The sequence below is a fragment of the Tasmannia lanceolata genome, unplaced genomic scaffold (assembly GCF_043159265.1).
Source record: "Tasmannia lanceolata isolate RefF3 unplaced genomic scaffold, GAP_Taslan_0.1 ptg000002l, whole genome shotgun sequence".
In the NCBI taxonomy this organism is placed as follows: domain Eukaryota; kingdom Viridiplantae; phylum Streptophyta; class Magnoliopsida; order Canellales; family Winteraceae; genus Tasmannia; species Tasmannia lanceolata.
In genome coordinates this window covers 33,175,356-33,201,553 of record NW_027518679.1, presented here as the reverse complement: position 1 = coordinate 33,201,553, position 26,198 = coordinate 33,175,356, and the positions used below count along the sequence as shown (strand labels likewise).

Below are 26,198 nucleotides of genomic sequence, written 5' to 3'. Positions count from 1 at the left end.
TTCTATGGTATTCGCAGTGTTGATCTGTTCGCCAATTTGCTGGTAAAGGATTAGGAAGAGCCCTAACGTCGGGCAGGATTATGCGACCTGAGGCTAGACACTCCTTGAGTATCTCAGATGGTGGAAGAGGGAGAGGGGTAAATTCTGTCTGGGCTTGTGGCCGAGGTGCGACAGCAGGTTGGGTATAATCCATCACCATGGAGTTCTGAGGTTTTGAAGGCTGAGGCTTGGAGCGGGAAAGGTTATTAATTTCAGCTGATGGAGACTTCCTGAATTCTCTGGTATTCGGGTTACTTCGGTTGAATACACCTTGAGCCATAGCCTCCTCTATTTGGGTGCCTGCCACGATAAAGTGTTTGAAGTCCGGATAATACTGCAACGACATGTGATACTGGAGCTGGGGGGAAATATTTTTCATGATTATCTGGACCTGCTCTTCCTCAGAAGGGCGCTCCATCATCTGAGCTGCTAGTCTTCTCCATCTCTTCACAAAAATTAGAAAAGATTCCCTCGAATCTTGCTTGGTCCTTTCCAAATCCTTTCTAGTAATTTCTGTCCCATCGTCATATTTGAACTGCCTGATGAATTGGTCACCGATGTCTTTCCATGTCCTATAACGAGTCTTGTCTAGGACCATGAACCATCTCCTAGCAACCTTAGTTAGGAAAACTGGGAACAATTGAGCGGAGATAAGCCTTGAGGCTGACACATGATGGTGAACATTTGCAAATGTGCGATTGGACAACCCACACCATCATATTTGTCAAAATCTGGCATTTGAAAATTGGCAGGGAGACGGATTTCGGGAAACAGTGTGAGGTCACTTGGATTGAAACCACCCTGGTCTTGAAGCTGGATGTCTTGGATCTTCCTGGTAAGACTTTCTAATTTCTCCATAACAGTTTTATCAACCATGGACTGAGAAGGCCTACTGCGATCCTCGCTATACTGCTCTTTTTTCAAATCTTCTTCGGCTTTATCAGGGATAGTGATGAACACTGGCTGGGCAGGTGCTGCTGAAGTAGCTGCTTGGTGCATAGGCCCTTTATCCTTGGACAATGACAGTCCCAACTTCTCAGAAAGCTGAGCCTTGATAACTCGGTTCTCTTCTTTGAGTTCTTGAAGTTGTTGGAGAATCAAGGTAAGAGTATCGGTAATAGCAGCGGGTGGAAGGCCATCTTGGTTATCTGCCATTGGTGAGGATGAGAAAGAAGGAGATGTTGGGGTTCTCAGAGAGGGTGGTGGAGAGACAGAATTCCTCTCCAATCGTGAAGAGACCCGAACCCAAGGAGTAATGGGGTTAGCTATGGTGTTTACTGCCCTGAAATATTTGAAAGACATATATTTTAAAATCAGAAAGAAGAATAGACGATGATGCACACATAGACAAAGATAATGAAAGAGAATGATGGACTTTATTGATCAATCATTAAAGCCTGAGTACAGGGTTCATTCCTTCAAAGATAAACGGATAAGATTAAACATGGAACTAAGCATTCTTTTTAGACTTCTTCTTTTGACGACAATCTTGCTCAGCTGACTCTTTTAGAGGTTTGATGATTCTGACATCCCAAGCAGATGAAACGGCTTTGACAATCTTGGGCTTGAGATTCTCAGGCGGATAAAAATGACGAAGGGGAGGCACAATAGATTGCTCCCTTCCATACTGACGCAGGATCCTGGCAGGAACATAAAAGGAAGTCTTTTTGAGACCAAGAAGACGAACGTAGTTAGCTTCTCCAGTGTTGAAGACAGCTTCTTGGATTCCAGGAATTTGCCAATAAATCTGATCTTGTTGGCGAGAATTTAACCATTCAACCCAATCGCTTTTATGATCGGAAGAAACATCATGACGCCATTCGCTGAAGGTGTACAACGTATGATCAAAATGGACAGGAGCTGCAATTTTTAGCTTGTGGCACAACCACACCTGAAGTAAAGCAGGACATCCTGAGAAAGAACCAACGAAGGAGCGAACATAAGAGCCTGGACCTGAGCTGGCACGAAGACGAGCCATATCATCCAATCCATTGAAGGTTTCTGCAAGCATAGTAGGAATTGGATTGGCGCCACGATCCATTTGATCAACGATGTCCAGAAGAACAGCTGACGCAAAGCGAGAAGGCTGGACAGTGAGGAACCTAGCAAAGGAGCAGAATCTCAAAGCGCGCTGTCGGGCTTTTTAAATATCAACAGCACCAATGTGTCCAATAGGAGGGTATATGTCAATCAGATGTTGCATGGACACTTCTTGGCCTTTCATGAAAGAGTTCATGGATTCATCTGGATTATTCATTAAGCGGAGGAACAAAGGACGATAATCTGGAACACAGGATGGCTTCACTAGAGGACCATCCACAGGATATTCCAATAAGGCACACCATTCTTCAAAGGTGGGACACATTTCTTGGTTGCCAAAACGGAAGACATGATGATCGGGATCCCAACACTCTGATGCGGCATAGAGTAATCCCCAATCGAGCTTGATGGTTGCCACGTAGCCGAAGAGATTCTTCTCTTGCTCACTTATGGCAAAGATGTGAGATTCTCTTAATGTACCACGGATCCAATCAAGAATTGTACGAGTAGACATGGTGCCTGTAAGCCAAGAGAAAGGATACCAGAATGATCAGGGTTATATGAACACGAGATTGGGATAAGTTCCTGCCAGTAAGAGAAAGTATGAATATATGATCGAATCACATGATAGAGGATTGAAAGACGTACGATCAAGAGACGGGATGAGATAGCATAGGATTGCTTTCAATGGATAGATCATGAATGACTAATCTATGAGATCTTTGGAAATGAATGGGATTTATATCCTAACCCCAAAGGGAAAGTTTTTTAATCTTCGCACATTTTAACAGTGTTACCTGAAGGCATCAAACCCTAATCCTAATCTAGCGGAGTGGAGAGAGGATCTCGACTCATGACTTTGTTTGTGTACCTAAGGACCGATCGTAGCCATTGGAAGATGGACTACGGCCTAATCTAGACACAAGTGGGTAGGATGTCCTAAGCTAGGCTCACACACGTGATGCACATGTGATCGTATACTACATGCATGTGTGGGTTAATGTAGGGGTAAGGCCAAGAGTTCCCTTAGCGCGAATCCATGCTCGATATACTGTACCAGTGTCCGGCGTATCAGTACGTGAACAAGAGATCCGTTTACGCACCATAAGGTGCTAGGCTAAGGGTGGAATGCTTCTCTAGCACAGAGGCACCATGTGATGAAATCCCAGTCAACCATGCTAGATAACACTCTGGGTTCCTAAAATAGGACGTGTGTGCACGTGAGATGCAAGGGTTTAGATGCAAGTGATGTAAGTGTGTGCAATAAGTTCGCGCAATCTATGATGCCTTCAGGTTTTGTTAGATTAAGTTTGAGTAAATGTGATGAGAAAATAAAGCATACAAACTAATCTAATAAGCATATAAGAGATAGAGTTTTTATGAGCCAGTTAAATTAAATTCAAATGAATTATCTTTTAAAATTTTAATGAAGTTAGGTGGTCCCCAAGAGAGTCGCCAAACTGTGGGACCCGATCCCGCGAGAGGGGTGGGGCGCGAGCCGCCACGCCTTCTCTTGGTCTCTCGTACCCACGCGATTGGCGTGTGCCTTTTAGTATTGATTTTAATTCATCTTTTATGTGAACTTGGGATCACTAAGGCAATCCGAATTCCACACAAAAGAGACTGACAGAGTCGCCACCTAGATGTGGGATCTAGGACCCATAATTAACCAGAAATCTAGACTCGCTACCTGGTTACAAGAATGGAAGGTATGGGGAATTATCCACCACATGCACCATTCCTGCCCGATAATCGGTTTTCGATTCCAAAAGTTAACTCTTTTAAATTTATTTTAAATGGCTCATTCAACTCTCTGTTAATGTGCGAACTAAGTGACATGCATCCTAAAATCTAATTTCAATATAAATCCTAAATGTGTATCTTGATTTCTTAATTTGTCTGGATTTAATCTAATTGAAAGTTTTCCTAAAATTCTAATTTCATGGAAAATCCTAAGTGATTCAATTAAGAATTTACAAGAAAATTAATATACAAAACCCCACAATTTGTTGTGGAGCCGACTCGCTGTTGGTATGGCATCTGACATCCAAGCTGCCTACGTACCCAAGCCTCACTGGGATCAGAGTCGACGTAGTTCGGTGCACCTAAGCTAAGCTACTTATGCCTAACTCAACTAAGACACCGATCTAGACTGATTTGACTGTTTCAACAGTTTTAAGAGGAGTTATTTAATTCAAGTTGAGGATTTTATTATCCTAGGATTTCATCTAAGATGCTATATGATTCTTATCTTAATGCAAGTGGTTCCTTAGACTAATGCAGGTTAACCTACATCCTAGTTTACTAGGCCTGTCCTAGGGAAAGATTGGGTGACTAGTGTAACTAGACCTATGGCACGGTTGCTATTCATAGCAAGCGTCCGTGATGAGGCTGGACTCCTAACTCTAGGACTCCCTAAAACCTAAGACTCCCTAAAACCTAGGACATGACCTGACACCAGTGTTCCTAAATTGGGCTCTAAGGATTCTTATGACAGAAACCGTAATCCAACGGTTCCGAGAGACACGAGATGAATCGATTTCAGTTCTTGAAGATAATTAATTTCAGATTTCAAGGATTTTCAGTTTATAGACATTTAAGGAATACCAATGGCACTAGGTTTCACCAATTTTGGCCCAGAATAGCATCCAAGGAAGGGAATCGTGCGCTCTTTCCTTGTGCAATTTAATACTTAGGTTATAGCATCTTATTGCCTGGCATATCTCAGGATTTCCGTGGACAGTAACCTCGGAGCCAACAACATGTTATAGCTTAAGTATTCAAATTGTCAAAGATCGGTTGTAATTGAGATACGATTATGGATGCACTGGCCATTTCTCCAGGGAAATCTAAGGATCCTAAAATTTCTATTTCAATGAATTGAGGAGTGAACATGTGACAGAATTTTGAGGTTCTTTTAAAAGCTTTAAATTGATTTTTAATTAATTTCGAATTTTCAATAGAATTTATCAATTTTAATCATATGAGTGATTTTACAAGTGAAACTGTTGCAAACGAACTCGATATGATGAGATGTAGCTTACTGGAAGATGTTTGCAGATTTTTACATTAAGCTCATATTTAATTTTGATTTAACAATTAATTGACCAGATTGCAAAAATAACACAGAAACTACTAGAAATAGGAATCTAAATTCAATGAAATTTCTACAGTAACAAGATATAAGTAAAAATAGCATGCTGTGAGATTTTCATGAATTTTAAGAATTACTTAATACCAAGTTCGGATTTATCAATGTTTAGACCATATTATGAATTAACACTACATCCCATATGAAACAAGATCCAAATCACTTGAAAATTTTACAGAAACTAGAAATATGGAATATAAGACTACTGTAAAAATGTTGGGAATTTCATCTGTGATCTAAGGTCTGTAAAAATTCTCCCAAAATCTGATAATTTTCACAGAAAGCATAAAATAATATACCAAACAAAATCCAAAAATTCTCAAAAATTCATGGTAGAATGTACCAGTATCATATTATGTTCCCACGAAATTTCATTAATTTTCGAATCCGTTTAGTATATAATTTATTTTTCTTCGTCGAAAAGATATTTTTAAAGAGTTTTCTATTTTTAAAACACGATTTTCGAGAAAATTACGACTCCGGAAAATGTCCTCCAACCTTGTTATGATGTAATGAACACAAGAAAATTTTAAAATTCTAAAAAATAGATCATCCTGAGATGGCTATTTTTTCGAATTTTGTAATTTCTCAGCCATTATTTTAAATAAAATTCTACTCTTCACTCAAATTCTAAAAAAAACGTTGATCCAATGTCCGATCCGATCCGATAGTTATTTTACTCTATTTAGATAGATCATTGTATTAAATTTCGGGACGAAACGAAATTGAAACACTCATGCAGATCATGATTTTGAGCATACATATTTAATATTCAATTAAATCCAATTAAATACTAAAAATCATGCAAAAATACATAAAATATACCAAATAATCCTGGAAAAATCCGAAAATTGAGCACCTACCTGTGATCGAGATCCTCGCCGAATCCGAGAGCCGAAAATCCGAAAATATCCCGCCGATGTGCGATCCGATCCTATTTTTTTCTTCTTTTCTTTTCTTTGTTTTTTTTATTTGTTTTTCCTCAACAGAGAATTGTGAACGCGAGAGAGAGCGAGATTGAGAGTGAGATAGAGCGAGGTTGAGAGTGAGAGAGAGGCCGAGAGAGAGCAAGATTGAGAGTGAGATAAAGCGAGATTGAGAGTGAGAGAATAAAAGAGAATGAGCGAGATAGAGAGTGTGAGAGAGATAGAAAAACAGAGAGGGTGATCTAGAGGGAAAGAAACAGACAGAGAGAATAATCTAGAGACTGAGAGTGAGAGAGGTGGAGAAGTTTAAGAGGGAGTGTGAGAGGATAGGGTACACAGAGAGATGGAAGGTCGAGTGAGAAAAAAAACAGAGATATAGAGGATGAAAGAGAAACCGAGCGTAAGAGATAGGGAGATGGAGCGATAGAGAGTGAGTGAGGGTAGAACAGAGTTTATGAGGGAGAGATAGAAACATAGAAAGAGAGGAGATATAAGCAGAGAAAGACACAGAGAGATATGGAGTAAGAACAAAACAGGGGGTATGAGAAAGTCAGCTAAGTATGCATGGAACACGACGCTCTTTTTTTTTTTTTTTTAAAACAACACTCTGTTTTTTTTTTGTGTGGAAAAGCTAGAGATGGTTTGGCTGTTTGAGGAGGTGAGAGATGAAGGAGATGAGAGGAGACACAGATAGTGGGAAAGTGAAACAGAGATCGAGAGAGAGTGATATACTATGCTCTGTTTTTTGAGCGCGAGAGAAGGTGAGATGGAGAGGAAAACCGAGGGGAGTGTGGGTGAAACAGAGACAGAGAGATAGTGAGGGGATGAGCTCGAGACAGAGGGTGATCGGGAATGGGACAGAAAGCAGAGGTAGAGTGGAGGAGAGGAAACGGCGGGAGAGACGCTCTGTTTTTGCTCTTTTTCGAACTCGAGAGAGACGAGAGGGAGGTTTCCCCAAAACCAGAGAGCACCCTTCTTCTTCTTCTCCTTTTGGTTCGTTCTTTTTCTCCCCCCTAAAACAGAGCCGCACCTCCTCCTCCTGATTCTGAGACCTACCAATCTCCTTTTCTCCTCCAATTTCTTTCCTGTTGATGAAAAATTATCTTTGGGAAGGTGGCCATAGATTATAGTAATAGAGACAATTTAATGGAAATTATATTCGGCCATTTTTGGAAAGCAAAGGATTCAGCCAAAACTTTCTTCAAAACTCAACGCAAGTTTCCCATCTTTGTTTTATATATCAAAAAAAGAAAATTCAAATATTTGATAGACTTGCCGGCTGGGAAAGAGAGGGGGGGTTACTAATTTGATGCTTTCCAAAATTGCCCAATCGAATTGCCCTACTTGCCCATTTGTGGAGTCACAATGTCAGCAGGTTAGGCTCTCATATTGATTTCACAGGGATGATCTAAACCGTCCATTCTGTAGGCTTCAATGAAAGCTTGTCTACTAAGTTATTTCCATTATACAATCCTAGCCATCCATTCGATGTAAACCAACCGTACCTCTCAGATCATGTCCGTAAGATGATCAAATTTGTCCAATTTGTAGGCCTCAATATACATGGGATAAGCTTTCCAAAATCAATTTCACGAGATGATCCAAACCATCCATTTCAATGGGCTGCCGTATAAATGATTCGCTCCTCTAATTCATTGTCGCAAGCTGATCTTGGTCGTCCAATTGATAGGCTGCAATGCGGATCGGTTACACCACCTCTTAAATCACTCCATATTGTTTAATTGGTGGCCCACAAATCTTTTCCGTTAGATTTAAATACGGACCCCGAAGAATAAGATTGAATTACCTCGGGTGGGCCCCACGCGTATTTAGTGGGCCACTCCATTTTAAATCCCTCAACCAAATGCGGCCTACTCCTTGGCTGAATTTTCCATGAAATCCATTCATCAAAATTAGGCTGGTCCGCTTGTTTCAACCTAGTGAACCCCACTCCATGTTGGGCACACTTATTCCTCTTATAAAATTTGATCGTTAACATCCACGATAAACTCCACAGATAACTCGAATATTTCTTATATCGGCCAACTTTCCCGATCCAATATTTAATCGAAATGCTCAATGCGGGCCCACCAAACGAGTCCAATCTCTCTTGCTCGGATTCTCGTGAATAACCCCTCTCAACACTTAGCGAAAAGAAAAATGCAGAACATTGCGGAGAAGATCAGAAAAATTGAGAAAACACAAGAGGCAGACACGGGATTGGGAACCACTGAAAAATGGATAGGGAAACACTGACTTCTTTGCTGATTAAAGCGGAGCAAAATGGGGGTGTCTACACCTTGGCCTAGCCCATTATATGAAAAACTACTTTCCTTTTGAGGATGCAGTGAGTGCAAACCGATTGAGACACTATTTTAATTATACCAAGAAGTTGATCTCTAAGGAAGAGATAGTGTAAATCAGTTAGATTATTCTAAACTGATTGGTAGTCTCATGTATGATTTGTGTTGCACTAAGCCAGACATAGCCTTTATAGTTTGCATGCTGAGTCGTTTTACTAGCAATCCTGGCCATGAGCATAGAAATGCCCTTATGAGGCTGATGAGATACGTTTCGTGTACTCAAGAGTATGCTCATAACTATGGTGGCCATCCACTTATCGTGGAAGAATATTCTGATGCATCATGGGGATCAAAATTAGGGGACAACAACTCTACTGTTGTTGTGTGGAAGTCGAATTAGAACTTTATGCTCTAGCTTCAGTTGCAAATGAAAGCAGAGGAGATAAAGATTCTGATTATGATTATGGACATTCCACTGACCCCGTTAAGGATTATTTCCTTATGTGTCTTCTGTGGTAATCAAGCTACAACAATGGTTGTGAAGAACTCACTCTTTAATGGTAAGAGGAGACATCTTAGGCTGAAACATGCCATATGCTGAATTATCTCAAGAACACGGGATTATCACTTTGATTGATACGAAATCAAAGGATAATAGGCTGAAGGTCTCGCAAAGGGACTGAACAAAGATCGAATATTCAAAACTGTGGGGGAGATGGGGTTAAAGTCTGTATAGACAGGACTTAACCTACATCCTGTTCTTTTGAATCTTCGAATCTTCCTTTTTGGCCAAGATAGGCACTTGATATGTTTCGATGATGTTTACAGTTGTTGTGTGTCATTCCACATTTGATGACATGTCCTTTTTGGGAAAGGTTGTACATTCCAAACTTGATGATACAGCTTAACTCAAATATGGATAAGATGACTGTAACATTCCAAAAAGAAACATGAAATGGTTATTTGCAAAAGAAACTATTTGGTCTTGTTCTTTAATGAAACTTGACAATTATGAATGGTTATTTGCAAAAGAAGCTGCTTAGGTCTTGTTCTTTATTGAAACTTGACAATGATGCTTATGGTGAGAGTGATACTGATATTTTTCAGTCATTTTGGAATTGTACTAAGTTCTTCTTCAGGTAGAACTAGATACTTTAGTGTTTTACACAAATGATTGGATTCATTTTTATGAAATCCATATTTGGTAATTCACAGGGATTGGCGAAAAAGGAGGAGCTTGTCTTGATTTGGACTTTGATGAAGACGACTTACTTAAATCTTCTAAAGTCATAAAGACTATGGTTTTATTTCAGTATGTATAGAGTTCACTTTTTTGAAAAACTTTATTTTGGATCTCGATGAGAATCATACCCCATAAATGAATTCCTCTAAGATCAATGGGGTTCACTTATATGTGAAACTACCTTTTGGTTGAGTTTAGCTTGTTGTATATCTAAAACTCTTGGTTTGTCATAAAAGGATTCGTGTTTTCAGTTGGATTACAGATCTTTTATGATATAGACCATATGGTGATGTGGATGATTCAATATTTTGTTGTGAACATTACACTATCTATCTATTGGATTGTGCTATATGTAGAACATAGAAGGGGATTTTGGGTATATAATATGAAATTCCAAGGGTGGTCCCTAGTACGGCAACTTTGAGGAGTGAAAATTAATTAGATTTCTAACAAGTTTTAATCCTTTTGAAAACTCAAACCTAAATTGAAGATTAAGAGATCAAAAAGAAATTCAAGCACACAAGTTAAATCTAAAGTGCAAATGCAAATAAAGAGCAAGAGTAAGAGAGATTGCACCGGAGATTTAAAGTGGTACGGTCCTCCAAACGCGAGGCCTACTCCACTCCACCAACCAAACCCGTTGTTGGCTTCACTATGTGACCTTCTTAACTTCGGCGAAGATCGGTGCCGATTACAAATTTCGATTACCTTTAACCTTGGTGGCAATCTTCATCACGGAGAGTGGGCTACGCTTCTCCGAACACTCGCCCGATACAAAGTTCTTGATAAGAAAGAAAGAACAAAAAATCCCTCACAAGGGTTTACAAGAATTGTAGAAGATGTACAAATTTAAGCCTATGATCCAAATCCTAAGCTTTAGAGGATGGGAGGCATAATCAAGTTTGATTCACTCTTTGGATGTTCAAATGAAGTTATAGAGTGTTAGGATTAATGCTTTGAATGTTTGGAATACCCATATATATAAGAAAAACCAAATATGACCGTTCAATGGCATTGTTGTAATTTCAGGAAAAATCGCAACGGCTAAAAATCCGACCGTTGTAGTGTTCTCGAAGTTCCGAGAAAAAATGTCGGAGTTCCGAGAATACAAACAGAAGTTGGAAAAAAGTCTACTGGACCATTTCTCGGAGTTTCGAGAAAAATTCTCGGAGTTCCGGGAATACAAACAGAAGTTGGAAAAAAGTCTACTGGACCATTTCTCGGAGTTCTGAGAATTTCTCTCGGAGTTCCGAGAAGCCTATTTCATGCAGATTTTCATTTCCGAGAAACCTAGAACTCCCCCTATTTAGAATTTTTATTCAACATAAGAGGGGATATTTTAATTATCCATAGAAAGATATTCAATTATAGAGCAAGCCCCTAATCTAAGCACATATGATGAAAATCATATGGGGGCTTTGGGAACCCAAGATTTCTTGGTTCCAACACTATCCCTAATCTTAAATGCACATTGGAATTGGTAATGACCATTTATTCCACAATAATGGCATCTAACATGAGGGTTAGATACGCTAGTCCTATCATATGCATGTTTAGGTCTTTGACTAGTCTTCTTTAAGATTATGTCAATAATTTTGTCACCATTTAAGAATCCATGGAGACATAATCTTAACCTTTCATTTTCATTATGAAGATGGGTTATTTGATTTAGAAAATCATTAAATTCATCTTCATAAGATTTGGAAGAGCTTGCCACATCTTGGAGTTTTGCAATTTGGTAAGTTTTCTCATCCAAACAACCCTTAAGGGTTTCAATCTCAAGTTTAAAATTTTCAAATTGAGCTTGAGATTTAGAAGAAGATTCATTTTTCAAAAAATTAAGTTCATTTTCTAATTTTGAAATGGATTTCTTTTGAACTTTATTTTTAGAAATTTGAGAGTGCAAGGTTGAGCACAATTCATCATATGATATTTTTTCACTATCACTACTAGATGAATAACACGAAGGGTTAGAGTTTACCTCATCTTCATGGGTGAGTGCCATGAAGCAAAGATCATCTTTCTTTTCTTCCCCTTCGCTTGAACTATTTCCCGAGGTGCTAGTAGCATCCCATCCGGCGGCAAGAGCTTTATGTTTCTTCCATTCCTTCTTTCCCTTGTATTTTGAGGAAGATGACTTGAGAAGTGGACAATCCGGTCTTTTGTGTCCGGTCTTCTTGCAATTATAGCACCTTATTCCTCCTTCTACTTCACTTTCTTCTTTCTTCTTCGTTTTATCCTTTTTATGTTTCTTTCTCCATAAGCTTTTAAATTTTCTTAAAGCTTCTTCTTCATCACTATCCGCCTCGCTAGAGGATGATGAGTTCGCTTTGGAGGCTTTTAGAGCTAGAGATCGACTCTCTTTTTCTTTCTCTTTCGGCTTCTTCTCCTCTTGTCGGCTAGTGAGGAGCATCTCATGGGTGATGAGAGATCCTACAAGCTCCTCCATGGTTAGCGTCTTGAGATTCTTTGATTCTTATATGGCGGTTACCTTTGGATCCCAATATGGAGGAAGATACCTAAGCAACTTACTCACAAGCTCATCAGTAGGATAAGATTTACCAAGATTTGCTAGTTCATTAGAAATTTTAGAAAAACGGGTATACATTTCGGAAATGCTTTCGTTTTGATCCATTCTAAACATTTCATATTTGCTCTTTAACAAGTTTATTTTGGAATCCTTAACTTGAGATGTTCCCTCATGGGTAACGGCAAGTGTATCCCAAATAACCTTGGCGGAATCAAAAAAAGCAACTCGATTAAACTCCTCCGTAGATAGGGCGCAAAACAAAGAATTTATAGCTTTGTAATTTAAATTTGCATGCCTTTTTTCTACGACATTCCATTCTTCAAATGGTTTGGAAGGCAACATATATCCATTTTCAACAATGTTGGGAAGTAATCGCTTTTGGAGTATGATTGATGTCTCCACTATCTAGGGTATGATTGATGTCTCCACTATCTTATTCTCCCGCCATCACGCTCCACGTGGGCGAAATCAAAGGCATGATTGATTTCTCCAAAATCTCCACCCCTATAAAAAGGGGACTACGCACTCAAGCAAAGGGATCCAACTCTCCCTCTCTTTTTTCTTGGTCTGGTAACTTGACTTAGCCCTCTCCCATTCCTCGTCCATTGTTTGTGATTGCCCGTCTCTGACTTGAGTGTTGAAGTGGTCGTCCGGAGCCACAACTCCGGGCCCACTGACGCTTTTTCTGTGAGCGCAGCATTACAGGTTCTGCAAAGCTAGTTCGTGCAGTCAGATATTGGGCATCATCAGATTAGCGACATCCGTGGGACCGACTATGCCAAAGTCGAAAGCTACCTCCCAACTCAACGGTGGAATGGTGACGAGAAGCCAAACAAACCAACGAGCCCACGAACCACTCGAAGAGATGGAAGAGACGGTCACCTCCGGCGACACTTCGGTGACCAGGGGCGATGCCACATGAGAGGAAAGGGGGACAATTGCCCCCCTTAATTTTTTGGAAAAAAAAAATATTCCTTTATTTTTTAATATTTTTTTATACTTACCCCCTTTTTTAAAAATTACGCCCCCCTTTCCAATAGTTCTTAAGATAGAGAATAAGTTTAAAATTTAAATTTTACCATTTTTATCTCCCTTTTTTGTGCAAAATTTACTATAATTTTTGCCCCCTTATGCAAGATAGAAATTTTTTCTATCTTAATTTTAAGATAGATAAAAAATTACTATAATTTTGTCCCCCTTGTGCAAAATTTCTAGCATCTCCTCTGCCGGTGACAATGACCGCCTTCAATCAACTCACACAGCAACTCGGAAGTGTTGCGGTCGCCCTCCAACAAGTACTCCAAAGGATCCCTCCCCAACTGGCGGCGCCATCTCCCCCCGTAAATACGTCGGGCGGAGGACTTCATCCCGTCGAGGTTCCAGAAGAGCAAGGATCCTCAGAAGGGCGAAATCCTCGGAGTCAACAATGGTCTACTTCCATCACCAGCCCACCACCCGATCATCGCCGTGATGTCCGGCATCGAAGGAGTGACAACTCGATGATGGAACCGGCGACCCTTGCCCACCAAAATGAGAATCAGATACCTCCGCAAGTATGAAACCCAACGAAAAATATCCAAACAGAAGAAAACCCCGCCATCATGGCCGAACCCCAGCTTCAGATAAGAGAACTTCAACAGCAAATGAAGACACTGTGTGATCCGGACCTCCTGGCGGAATGGGATAGCGAGATTGCCTCCCCGTTCACCCCGAGAATCGCCAATGCCGTCGTCGCCATGAATTCGGACATGCCTCGGTTGGACCTCTATGATGGGTCATCAGACCCTCTTGAGTTTCTCTGAACCTATCGTCGTGCGATGGTAATCAGAAATGCTTCAGACGTGACGATGTGCAAAGCCTTTTCCGCCTACCTGAAGAAAGACGCTAACAATTGGTTCAGCCGATTGGGGCCCCACTCCATCGAGTCATTCCATGAACTTGGAAAGGAGTTTGTCGCTTACTTCATTAACAATCGGCCCCGAAAGAAACCGACCGACGCTCTCTTAGCCCTACGGCAACGAAAGGACGAAATGTTACGGAAGTTTATCGGTCGGTTCCGAGTGGAACTTCGCCAAATTAACGAACCAAATTTCGAAATGGTTCGTGCTGCACTCCGCCATGCCATCCGAGACAGAGACATGAAAGTCGCATTAAATGTGAATCCTCCTCGCGACCTCCGAGAACTCATGGCCACGGCGGACAGATACATCAATAATGAAGAGTTATTTGCCATGGAAAGGGAATTGGATACCACCCGAGGGACCGAAAAATGAAAAGACGACTCTAGGGCGCTACCGAGTCATAAGCAGGCAAGACGTAGTGATCGACAGAACTGTCGCGCCCCAAATCCCCAGTTTGACAGAGTCAATTACACCCCATTGAACAACACTATCTCAAATATCCTGTACGAAATCCGTGATAAGGAACCCATAAATTGGCCCAAGAGAATGAGAAACTTGGGAAAAGGTAAAAGCTCCAACAAGTATTGTCGGTTTCACCAAGATCATGGGCACACCACCGATGATTGTTACCATCTGAAGAACGAAATTGAAAGGCTTGCGGGACTAGGAAAGTTTGACCGTTACCTTCAGAATCCCCTAAGAAACCATCAACGACCCCGATCCGAAGTTCACCGGCCGGACGAACGTTATCGCTCGCCAAACCACCATGCAGAAAGCAGTCGTCAAAGAGCCTCGGATCAGGAGGAAGCACCAAAAATCACCAGAAACATTGATACCATTTATGGAGGTCCGACTGAAGAAGGACACGCCCTTTATGCAGAACATATCAACTCCATAGAAAAACCTTCTAAAAAGTCTAAAGCGGACCCTAGTACCTGTGTACCTGTCACCTTTACTGACGCAGACTACGGAATGATATATCGTCAGCATGATGACACTGTGGTAGTCCAACTCACCATCGCCAACTGCAACGTGGAGCGAATTTTGGTAGACACTGGAAGCTCAGTCAATGTCCTTCATCAAGACGCCTTCGCCAAAATGGACATTAGCAGTGATAGACTGGAGCCTGTTGATTGGTCCATCTACGGATTCTCCGGAGGAGAAGTTAAGGTGAGGAAAAATCAAACTCCTTGTAACATTCGGGAATCACCCGACCCAACGCACCATCATGCAAACCTTTGTAATAGTTTGCATCCCTTCCACCTACAATGGGATCATCGAAAGGCCAGCGCTGAACGAACTGGGACCACTGCCCACTTGAAAATAAAGTTTCCCACCAAACTCGGTGTGGGAGAGGTTATCGGCGACCAAGAGAAAGCCCGTGAGTGCTACACCGCCCTGTTGGAAAAGAAAAGGCCGCTAAAGAAACCTTCTCCATAGGCGGTACTGACCCTCGAGTTGAGGTAAAACAGGGAGAACCAGTCGAAGAACTCACGAAAATTCCTCTGTTCCCCGGCGCCGAAGAACAAACCGTCCAGATAGGCTCTCTCCTCTCAGGTAAGCTTAAAATTGACCTTATCAATTTCTTAAAGAATAACTCGAATGTCTTTACCTGGTCCGCCTCCGACATGCAGGGGATTCCCTCTGATGTAGCTGTCCACAAGCTGAATGTGAACCCAAACTTCAAACCGGTCAAGCAAAAGAAATGTAATTTTTCCACTGAAAGACAAAAACACATCAAGGAAGAAGTCGATAAGCTCCTCAGAGCCAAATTCATCAGAGAGATTCGCTACTCGGAGTGGCTCGCCAACGTTGTGATGGTCAGAAAATCCAACAGCCAGTGGCGAATCTGCATCGATTTCCCGGATCTCAACAAAGCATGCCCCAAGGATTGTTACCCGTTGCCGAGGATCGATCACCTCATTGACGCCACCGCTGGGCATGAGATGCTAAGCTTCATGGACGCCTTCTCCAAGTATAACCAAATTCAGATGTATGGTCCCGACATTCCAAAAACCTCCTTCGTCACCGATCAAGGATTGTTTTGTTACGAAGTCATGCCTTTCGGCCTCAAAAATGCTGGTGCCACTTACCAACGCCTTGTCAATAAAATATTTGCCGAACAAATCGAGAAGAACATTGAAGTATATGTCGATGACATGCTCGTCAAAAGCCTCAAAGCACAAGACCACATCGCCGACCTTGAAGAAGCCTTCGCTGTGCTCCGACGAAACCGAATGAAGCTGAACCCTGCCAAGTGTGCTTTCGGGGTTACCTCCGGGAAGTTCCTAGGCTTCATGGTTAGTCAGCGAGGAATCGAGGTCAATCCTGAAAAAATAAAAGCACTCTTAGAAATGACAGCACCAAAGGAAGTCTGAGATGTACAAAGACTCACCGGCAGAATAGCGGCCCTCAGTAGGTTCATGTCTAAATCTGTTGAAAGGTGCCTGCCATTCTTTAAAACTCTCCGAAGCGTGAAAGACTTTCTATGGACAGAGGAATGTCAGATAGCCTTTGACCAACTGAAGACCTACCTCCAAACGCTTCCATTACTCGCAAAACCGGTACCAGGGGAAGACTTGTGCCTGTATCAAGCAGTTGGGCCTGCCACGGTAAGTTCTGTACTCGTTCGACAGGAAGGAAAGGCGGAGCAACCTATCTACTACGTTAGCAGAGTACTCCATGATGCCGAGACTCAATATCAGGATATTGAAAAATTCGCCTTTGTTGTCGTCATATCTACGAGATAACTCCGCCCATATTTTCAAGCTCATCCTGTCACCGTACTCACCGACCAACCTCTCCGAAAGATACTGCAGAAGCCCGACACATCAGGGCGTCTGATTAATTGGGCAGTCGAATTGGGCGAATTCGACATCCAAATAAAGCCTCGTCCAGCAATCAAATCTCAGGTGCTGGCGGATTTTATAATGGAGCATACGGTACCATTGGAAGAATCCGAAGGACTAAGTCTCCCAGCCGAAGAAGAACCGACTCTGAGCCAGCAGAGCCAAAATCCACTATGGATGCTGTACGTGGATGGCTCCTCCAATGCTGGGGGCAGTGGTGCCGGCCTGGTCATAACAGGCCCAGACAATTTTATTACTGAATACGCCCTACGCATAGATTTCAAAGCATCCAATAACGAGGCGGAATACGAAGCTTTGATCACGGGAATAGCTCTCGCCACTGAATTACAAGTCAGTCGGATCAGAGTCCACAACGATTCGCAATTGGTAGTCAGCCAAGTAAATGGCTTCGGCGAAGTTAAAGAAGAACAGATGATCAAATATCTAGAAAATGTAAGAAAGGAAATCTCTGCCTTTGAGGAATTCCAGATAGTACAGGTTCCCCGAACCTTAAATACCCGCGCCGACGCACTCTCCAAGATGGCCTCATCTGCAATGTTTGAACCAGGAAACATCTACACCGAGACTCTCCCCCAGCCTAGCGTTGAGAGAGAAGAAGTCCTACAACTCAGTGAGGAACCTAGCTGGATGGACCCTATAATACAATACTTGAAAGACGGTATCGTACCCTCGGATAGAAAGGAAGCTCGACGCTTGGTTGCCAAGGCCGCCCATTACATCCTCGACGGACAGAAGCTGTATAAGCGCTCCTTCTCATGGCCCTTGTTGAAATGCCTCTGACCCTCCGCCGCGGAGCTCGCTATGAGGGAAGTCCATGAAGGAATCTGTGGCGATCACTCGAGCAGGAAGGTATTGGCTCACAAGATCCTCCGTCGAGGTTTTTCTCGCCAACCCTCCAGCAAGACGCTTCTGATTTTGTTAGGAAATGCGAACAATGCCAGAAGTTCGCTACCGTGCCCCGTCTACCCGCAGTTCCCTACAAACCCATCTCCAATCCAGTCCCGTTTGCGATGTGGGGAATGGATTTATTAGGACCTTTTCCTAACTCAACAAAGGGACACCGAATGATGTACGTCGCCATCGACTATTTTACCAAATGGGTCGAAGCCAAGGCAGTAAAGAAGATTACTTTCAAAGAAACGGAAAACTTCTTCTATCATGATATCATTTGCAGGTTCGGTATTCCACGGGTCCTTGTGACCGACAACGGGACCCAATTTGCGAGCCGAAGATTCAAAGATTTTTGCGGGAAACTCGGTATCGACCAACGGTTCACCTTAGTTGGTCATCCACAAGCTAACGGACAAGTTGAAGTGACCAACCAAACTCTCTTACAGGGATTGAAGAAACGCACAGAAAATGCCCGAGGCTTATGGGCGGAAGAATTACCGAATCTCCTGTGGGCCTATCGAACCACTCCCAGGACCGCGACAGGAGAATCATCATTTAGCCTCGCCTTCGGAGTAGACACAGTCATACCCGTTGAGATTGGAGCCCATTCTCTGAGGCTCGAGGCATACAATGAAAGGACCAATCCCAACTACCTGTGGAGTAGCCTTGACCTTGTTGAAGAAACTAGAGAAAAGGCTCGAGTCAGGATGGCCGCGTATCAACACAGGGTCGCCCGATACTACAACTCCAATATGAAGGAGAGATCAGTAAGAGCGGGCGACTAGGTGCTGCGACGATCCGAAGTCTTTGACCCTCGCAACTCCGGAAAATTGGCTCCCACTTGGGAAGGACCCTTCCGCGTCTCACGCACTCTCCAGCCAGGATCGTACCAATTGGAAGACTTAGAGGGCAACCCCATTCCCCGCACTTGGCACATTTCGAATTTGAAGAAATTCTACCAATAGGCAAGAATGTAATTCATTTTTATTTTCTTATTTCCAATAAATCTACGTGTTTGTTCTTTGTCTTTGTGATATTGCAGACATGTAATCATTCTTCACAAGTAATGAAATCTCCTTTTCGATTATCCATCTCCAAAAGCGATTACTTCCTAACATTAATGAATCTCCACATCGAGCAAGCTACGAACGAAGGACGTAAGATATGACCCACAAACCAATGCCCGAAGAGGTTCGGTAGAGCGTCTATCTACTTAAAAAAGATATGACCCATAAACCGATGGCCGAAGAGGTTCGGTAGAGCGTCTATCTATTTGAAAGGTATGACCCATAAACCGGTGTCCGAGGAGGCCCGGTAGAGCGTCTATCTACTTAAAAAAGATATAACCCATAAACCGGTGCCCGAAGAGGCCCGATAGAGCGTCTATCTACTTAAAAAGATATGACCCATAAACCGATGCCCGAAGAGGTTCGGTAGAGCGTCTATCTATTTGAAAGATATGACCCATAAACCGGTGCCCGAAGAGGCCCGGTAAAGCGTCTATCTACTTAAAACTCCCATAAACCGATGCCCGAAGAGGCCCGGTAAAGAGCGTCTATCTACTTAAAAGATATGACCCGTAAACTGGTGCCCAAAAAGGTCCGGTAGAGAGTCTATCTACTCGAAGGATGCCACCCATGAACCGATGCCCAAAGAGGCTCAATGAAGAGTCTATCTACAAAATACTTCGAAAAACAAATCAATGTATCGCCAGAATCAAAGGAAAATTTACTATCGCCAACAAAAAAAGTAAAAGTGTTTCAAAAGCTCCACCTTAAGTAGGGATCACCTCGAAGGACAAACCCTCCAACCACACACCAAAATAAAATTATGATTTTACAGACCAGTTCATGAAAATGATAATAAAAGGAGAATTGCAAGGGCCCTGCCCTAGACATCCTTCTGCAAATCCTTTCCAGCAGAAGGCACAATGACAGGCGGCACAGAGGATTCCACTTCTGGAGAGGCAACCACTGGATCCGCCACGTTCGTTTCGGTCGCCTCGGAATCCTCTCCCTCGGAAAGTTCGGTTCCCGGTGGTCCTTCCAGCCTCTCAACTGGAAAATTGGAGTCTATGGCCTTAATCTGGTTTCGACAATCAACGGACCCCTTTGCCTCGAATTCCAGAACGTGGAGCGTCATATCCGTCTGGTATTCTTGAGACTCAGAAATTGTCTGGGACCGAATCTCCTCCTCTCTCTGCGCGGCCTTATCTTGTACCTTCTCAAGTTCAACACGGATCTCCCTTTCAGGGCCAAGTTCGTCCTTGACCTTCTGGAGTTCAGCCTCAGCATTTGCCTGGAGCTTTTGCGCATTTGCCAAGGATTCATCGAACACCTTCTTATCGTTTGCCCGAGCATCCGATTGATTTTTCACCTCCTTGGATGCGTGAGCATAAAGAGATTGGTACTTGTCTATGCGCCACGAGCGTGAGCACAAATATCAGACAACTGTAGGCCAAAAGAGAGAAGGTCAGTATTTACAGAGCCTAAAAGATACTGGGAAAATTAAGAATAAGAGCACGCACCGTCTTCGCCAAAGCGACCATGTCTCGACCCAAGGTGGAGTGGGAGCTTCTCTCCAAATCCGCCAAGTCTCTCGGTAAGACACTCGTCATCGCCATCTCAACAGCCACCCTCGGGTTGCGAAGGGCAGAATCTTCAATACCCACCTTCCAGTTAGGCTCAAAATAAGACCCCTCTTGGGTAGCCTGATCCCTCGGAAGAACTCCCGGCTTGAAATAAGCCTGAGTTCCCTCGCAACCCTCAACGGGCAAAATCTCCTGGCTCATAACATGGCCTTTACCCTTACCCTCTTCCTCTGCCGACTTACCCTTTTTACTGGGACCCTTCTCCAACATTTCTGCCTGCCGTTTGCTATGCGCGGACTTCTCCAGAGATGCGGCTCCTTGGTTCCCACGGCCAGGGCAGACCCTTTGCCGACCTTAGCTGCCTGGCGCTTCATGGCTCTGTCCTGTTTTTGCTGAGCCGCTTCCTCGGCCTTCAATCTCCTCGCTTCCTCCATGGCCGAGGCATAAATATTATCACCCGACCCATGTGCCACCATTTTTGCGATAAATCCAGGAAACAAATCACGACACAATAGAAGGGAAACGAGCAAAAATACAAAAAAGAAGGTCAAAAAAGAGAATCACCAGACTGACTCTCGTCAGCACTTATTTCGAATTCCTCCCTCCCTTCCTCACCTTCACTCTGAGCCTCATCCTCCGAGTCTAGCACAACGTTGCTTAAACCAAATTTCACCAATATTCGCTCGGATTTAAAATCCCGAACGTTGAACCTCTCCTTTCCTACGTCTACACCCCTACTCACGACGTCGTTAAAAACCAGCTGACTCAAGGTCCCTAAGGGAAACTTCAAACCCATTTTCTCCTCGTTAGGCTCTCTCCAATCGAAGGGGAATCACCATCTGGCTGTTTGTGGCGGTTTCACAAAAAAGAACTCATTCTTCCACCGTTTGATGGAAGAGGGAGCTCCGCCCATGATCATCAGTGTTCGCCGCTGGGCCACATCTACCCAGTCCCCTTTCGTCTTCATGAGGAAACATTTCCGAATAACATCTAAGGATAGTGGAGCCCTCACCATTTTACTTTTCACTACGTACGCCAGAAGACCCCTCCACCCATTTGGAAAAATCTGGGCTGGTGCCAGACCAAAGAAATAAAAAAAGTCTATCAGAATCGGATGGAGAGGGAAGCGGACACCCGCTTCAATAACCTCCTTATAAAAGGTCGTCTCCCCCTCCACGTTGCTGCTACACGCCCGTTCATCAGGAGTGGGAAGCCGGACTTCATAATCATCCGGAATGTGATACTTCTCCCGCATACGGTCGAGGTCCGAAGGTTGAAGGATACCTACCGAACTCATGGCTACCTCAGGGCGGTATAGCCCGCCATGGGGCACCCTAGGCTTATGACGTTCCATAGATTCCTGGGCCAGAATTTTGACCTGAGCATCCATTGGTGCCGAGCAAGAATTATTCCTATCCTCCCTCAAAGCTGCAATTACGGGAGCATTGCTCGGAACTGACTCTGCCGCACCAGGAGGTTCGACCGGAAGAATCAGATCCACTTCTTTTCTTGGCCGTGGCGCTACCCTCTTCATGGACCCTCCACTCTTTGCGATCGTCGTGCCACCGCCAACTTCCTTGGCCCTAATTTTAGGCCTTATCTTCGACGGCCGCCCCAAAGCGCTCTCTGCTTCCATCTCCGACGGTCGCTCCAGTACACTCTCCGCTTCCATTTCCGGCGAGACTTGGGGAGAAGGGGACGATTCCTCCATCCCCACGGGCTCAATCGACCGATTTTGTGAATCCGTATTCTCCGACATTATTACTTTAAAGAAACGAAATGAAAAGTTTGGGTTGAGAAACGCACCGGTGAGATTGGAGGAAGGAAACCGTGAAGCTCGCCGGAGAAGACGAACCAGCACCTTGAAAGAAAGGGGAAATCAAGCCGAGAAAAAACTTAGAGCCTTCCAAATCTCCGGTTAACGCAAAGGAACGAAGTTAAATGGGAGATTCTAGCAGAAAAAAGAACATGAAAACTTAGAGCCTTCCAAATCTCCGGTTAACGCAATGGAACGAAGTTAAATGGGATATTCTGGCAGAAAAAAGAACATGAATCACCGGAAAAACATCGAGTGCCTCGCCGGAATGAGGGAGGAAGAGAAAGAGAGAGAAATTATAACGAAAAAGAAAAAATGGGCGGGCTTTTATAGGTCCACGCGCGGAAAAACTCAAAAGTCACATCACTCTGGCGACCAGTAACACGCGCACAGTTACCAAAATCAATAATACGCCATTTCGCCATTCGGTAATAACGAAAATCCTTTTATTCACAAGTAAAAGAACTTTTACAAAAGGTGGGCTTCTAGGCCGGATACAAAAAGAAAAAATACATTCGGTACCGTACTAAAACTACGACTAACTAGAAAAGATAGAAGGAAACAATGGAAAGTCGATGCCCGGAGCTTCAGTATCATACGTCTGGTGAACCGCCAAGCGCTACCGGACATTGGACCTCAACATCGCCACGGCACCCACTTGGCACGATCTTCTTTGCCTTGGAAGGAGGCTTCAAAACCGACTGTGCCAAGGACGTGGCCGAAGGTCCCATCATTCGTCCGAATCTTCCTCCGGACCTTCCTCGAGATCTTCTTCAGGGTCCTCCTCTGTGGACCCCGATCTGAGAGGAACAGGTGCAGAGGGATGCGAGATCCCCCTGTAATCCTCTGAGATCTCCACAACGTGAAGGAAAGCTCTACCAAGGAACTCTCGAAATGATGCCACCCTCACAGCATAGCACGAGTGGCGATTCAAAATGAATGAAAGAGATACGTCTCGATCCGAAGCCAGGGCTCGAAACCAAAACGCACCTGAAATAACTCAGAGTAGCCATCCATGGATACGCCATGGAACCAAAACAAATGCTCTGCTTGTAACGGATAACCAGAGATACAGAAGGTCCGTGCCTGGTGACGAATGGAGAAGGTCCGAAGAGCACCCCCAATTCGCCCTAGTGCGAACACTTGGTCTCTTATGCCATTTATTTATTAACTTCGAAGAGTTTTGGGCAGAAATCATGTGAAATGGGAATACGCATCTCCAAGAAAAATGTCTATCTAGTCATGCATGTCTCGGAGATGAAAATAAGCACACACAAAAGAACCGAAAGAAATGTCACCTAAGAATAGCTAGGTGATGAGTGACATGCCTAACAGGTGTCTAAATTCTGGTGGACGAACAAATGCATGCTACAGCTAAAGGTATAAGGTCTGCACAAGATGAGAAATCTAAAACTAACAGTTAATCGTGAAAAAAATCAAGATACAATAAACGAAATAAAGAGTAAACATAAATACAGGCGGATAAAAAATAACCACGTGAGAAAGCCAAGAAATGAACACACACTATCATGATCTTATGCAAAAATCATCATCAATATACAAACATAAAGCCCTAAAGTGCTAACAACAGACCCTAAGACTCTAATGCTTAAGCCCGAGTCTTTAGATGATCTGATGTTCATCCAAAGAAGCCTACGTATCCCCGCCTCCCCGAGAATCAAAGCAATGTAGTTCTTCGCACCTATTCTAAGCTATGATGCCTAAGACGCCTAGACCTCTATCCTAGACTCGACCTAAAAGACCGGACTAGTTATTAAAGCTTCTTGTGCGATTATTTAAATTCCAGTGGATTGTGAATTTTATGACACCCTATATGCCCTAACTAAATGCAGGTTAGCCCTAAGCTAATGCAGGTGGTTCCTACAACCTATGCGTAACTAGGCTGTGTGTCCCATGAAAAATAATATCATCACTTACTGTAGACAACCCATTTTGACCGGACCCAAGTCCACTGTGTTTGTGCGAAACCCCATCCAATCACCAAGCTAGGATCCCAAATTGCATCGCGAGTTAGGTTAGGGTCTCACCAGGGCCCCCGCCAAATTTCATCAAAATCCGACCCGATTTGGCAAATAAGATTAGCCGAGAAGGAGACGTAGTGTAAGTGTAAAAAGGGGGGCGATTTATCTGCGGAGGAGAATATCCAGTTGAGAAGGGGGGTGCATTTATCCTGCGAGGGTCATGCCCGGGCCAAATAAGACAAAAATGGTGGGCGCACCTCATCAAGTTCCTCGCGCCTCATCAAGTGGGGGTGCGGATATCAACTTTTTTATTTTTAATATATAAAAAAAATCGAAAAGATCAGAGGGAGACTATTCATTTTTCGTTGAAAAAATTCACAGAGAGATAGAGAGAGAGAGAGAGTGAAACCCATTTTCCTTCTCCGATCATTTTCCGGTGTGTTTGCCAGAGCTCCGATCAACTCTAATCCTCGTCGTTACCTTCACTTTCTTCTCCATCGACCCCTCTTCATTCGATTTCAACCATCCTCTACCGCTGCTTAGATCTGATTCTTCTCTTCAAATATGTCTATAAAAGATAAATCTCAGATCTAAGATCTCAGATCTGAGAATAGGGAGAGAGAAAGAGAGAGAGAGAGAGAGAGAGATCTGGGAAAGGAAAATCCCAAATCTCAAAAGCTTAACTGCTCTTTTCATTTTTTTCGGTCAGATCTCTGGTCAATTTCCGGCTGTAAGTTGTCATTAGATTCTTTGATTCCTCTATGGTTTTTGTTTTGGTGTTTTCTTCTCACAATCTTTGGAAGAACCCTATATTACCATGTTAGAAACCCTAACCCATTCCATTGATCTTCTCCGGCCTAGCACCGATAAGAGCTCTGGCAGGACTCATTTTCTTCCCTAATCTATCTTATTTCTTCTTTTAGGCTAGCTTTAAGCCATAGATCCAAATTTCTTAAACCTTGATTCTAGATCTAAGAGCCTCTAACCCTCGATCTTGGTGGTGAGGACTCCGACCACATTTCTGCGGGTGTTGTCATATGCGAGGATACCAAGGGTTGATTCGGCAAAATCAGTGGGACCGAAACCCAAGGTAATGGCAGTTCTCAATGGACACACATTCAAGGCGGATCCGTTATCTACCAACACAGATGGTACTTTCTTGCCTCCACAGACAATAGTGACATGAAGAGCTCTAGCATGATTCCGACCTTGAGGAGGCAGCTCCTGATCTGAGAAACTAATGGCCCTGGTGGCCTGGGTTAGAGCAATAACTTCTACCAGTTGCTCCGGAGATATTTCTAAGGATACCTGTGTGGTATTCAATTCTTTTAACACGGCCTCTCTGTGTTTCTTTGATGCTATCAATAATCCCCATACAGATATAACAGCCTGAGTTTTCTTCAACTGCTGCACAACTTCATCATCTGGATCTTTCACATATTGCGGCTCCTCTCCTCGAGCCAATGCCCCTGGGTTTTCGACTCTCAATTCAGCAGGTTTGAAAATTCTTCCGCCCCTTGTCACATGTCTGACTTCATCCAATTCAGGCTCATCATAAGTGATAATTTGGGGGACTTGTGGCTCATAGGTGATTACCAAGGGAGGTACAGACTCTCTTGGGTATGATTCATCACAGAAGATGATTTGGGGTTCAGAAACGGGTTCTAAAGCACATAGGAGGGTGAGAGGGTCAAACTCAGGATCTCCTATGATTATGGCATTAACGGCAGCAGAAGGATTTGCATGACCAGGTAGCGGGTTTTGGGTGACATTGGGTCTTGGCTGGAAGGCAATGACTTTCTCATCAATGAGTTTCTGGATTCTATATTTCAAGGCAATGCAGTTGTCAGTAAGATGACCAGGACCTCTGTGATACTCACAGTGTAGGTCAGCTCGCCAATTTGCAGGTAGAGGAT

The 26,198-nt window shown here is 43.3% G+C and overlaps 3 protein-coding genes across 3 annotated transcripts; all 3 read left to right on the top strand.

Annotated features, from left to right (window-relative positions):
- Nucleotides 1-14,049: 14,049 nt before the first annotated feature.
- LOC143890754 (uncharacterized) lies at nt 14,050-14,505 on the top strand. The gene has a single exon (XM_077395438.1). It carries the CDS (start codon nt 14,050-14,052, stop codon nt 14,503-14,505), a length of 456 nt encoding a protein of 151 aa, XP_077251553.1.
- A 174-nt stretch (nt 14,506-14,679) lies between these two features.
- Nucleotides 14,680-15,573, top strand: LOC143890746 (uncharacterized). Its single transcript, XM_077395429.1, has one exon. The coding sequence runs from the start codon at nt 14,680-14,682 to the stop codon at nt 15,571-15,573; it is 894 nt and encodes a 297-aa protein (XP_077251544.1).
- Nucleotides 15,574-17,063: 1,490 nt separating this feature from the next.
- On the top strand, nt 17,064-18,679 carry LOC143890728 (uncharacterized). The gene is made up of 2 exons (XM_077395411.1): nt 17,064-17,740; nt 18,178-18,679. Exons 1-2 carry the CDS (start codon nt 17,064-17,066, stop codon nt 18,677-18,679), a joined length of 1,179 nt encoding a protein of 392 aa, XP_077251526.1.
- The last annotated feature ends 7,519 nt before the right edge of the window (nt 18,680-26,198 follow it).

What these genes read in the sequence shown, in the direction of transcription:
- LOC143890754 (XM_077395438.1), top strand. Translation starts at nt 14,050, where the DNA reads ATGGTAATCAGAAATGCTTCAGACGTGACGATGTGCAAAGCCTTTTCC.
- LOC143890746 (XM_077395429.1), top strand. Translation starts at nt 14,680, where the DNA reads ATGAGAAACTTGGGAAAAGGTAAAAGCTCCAACAAGTATTGTCGGTTT.
- LOC143890728 (XM_077395411.1), top strand. Translation starts at nt 17,064, where the DNA reads ATGGAGCATACGGTACCATTGGAAGAATCCGAAGGACTAAGTCTCCCA. An exon ending in ATCCTCGACGGACAGAAGCT is followed by an intron (nt 17,741 to 18,177) that starts GTATAAGCGCTC and finishes TATCATTTGCAG; the next exon opens with GTTCGGTATTCCACGGGTCC.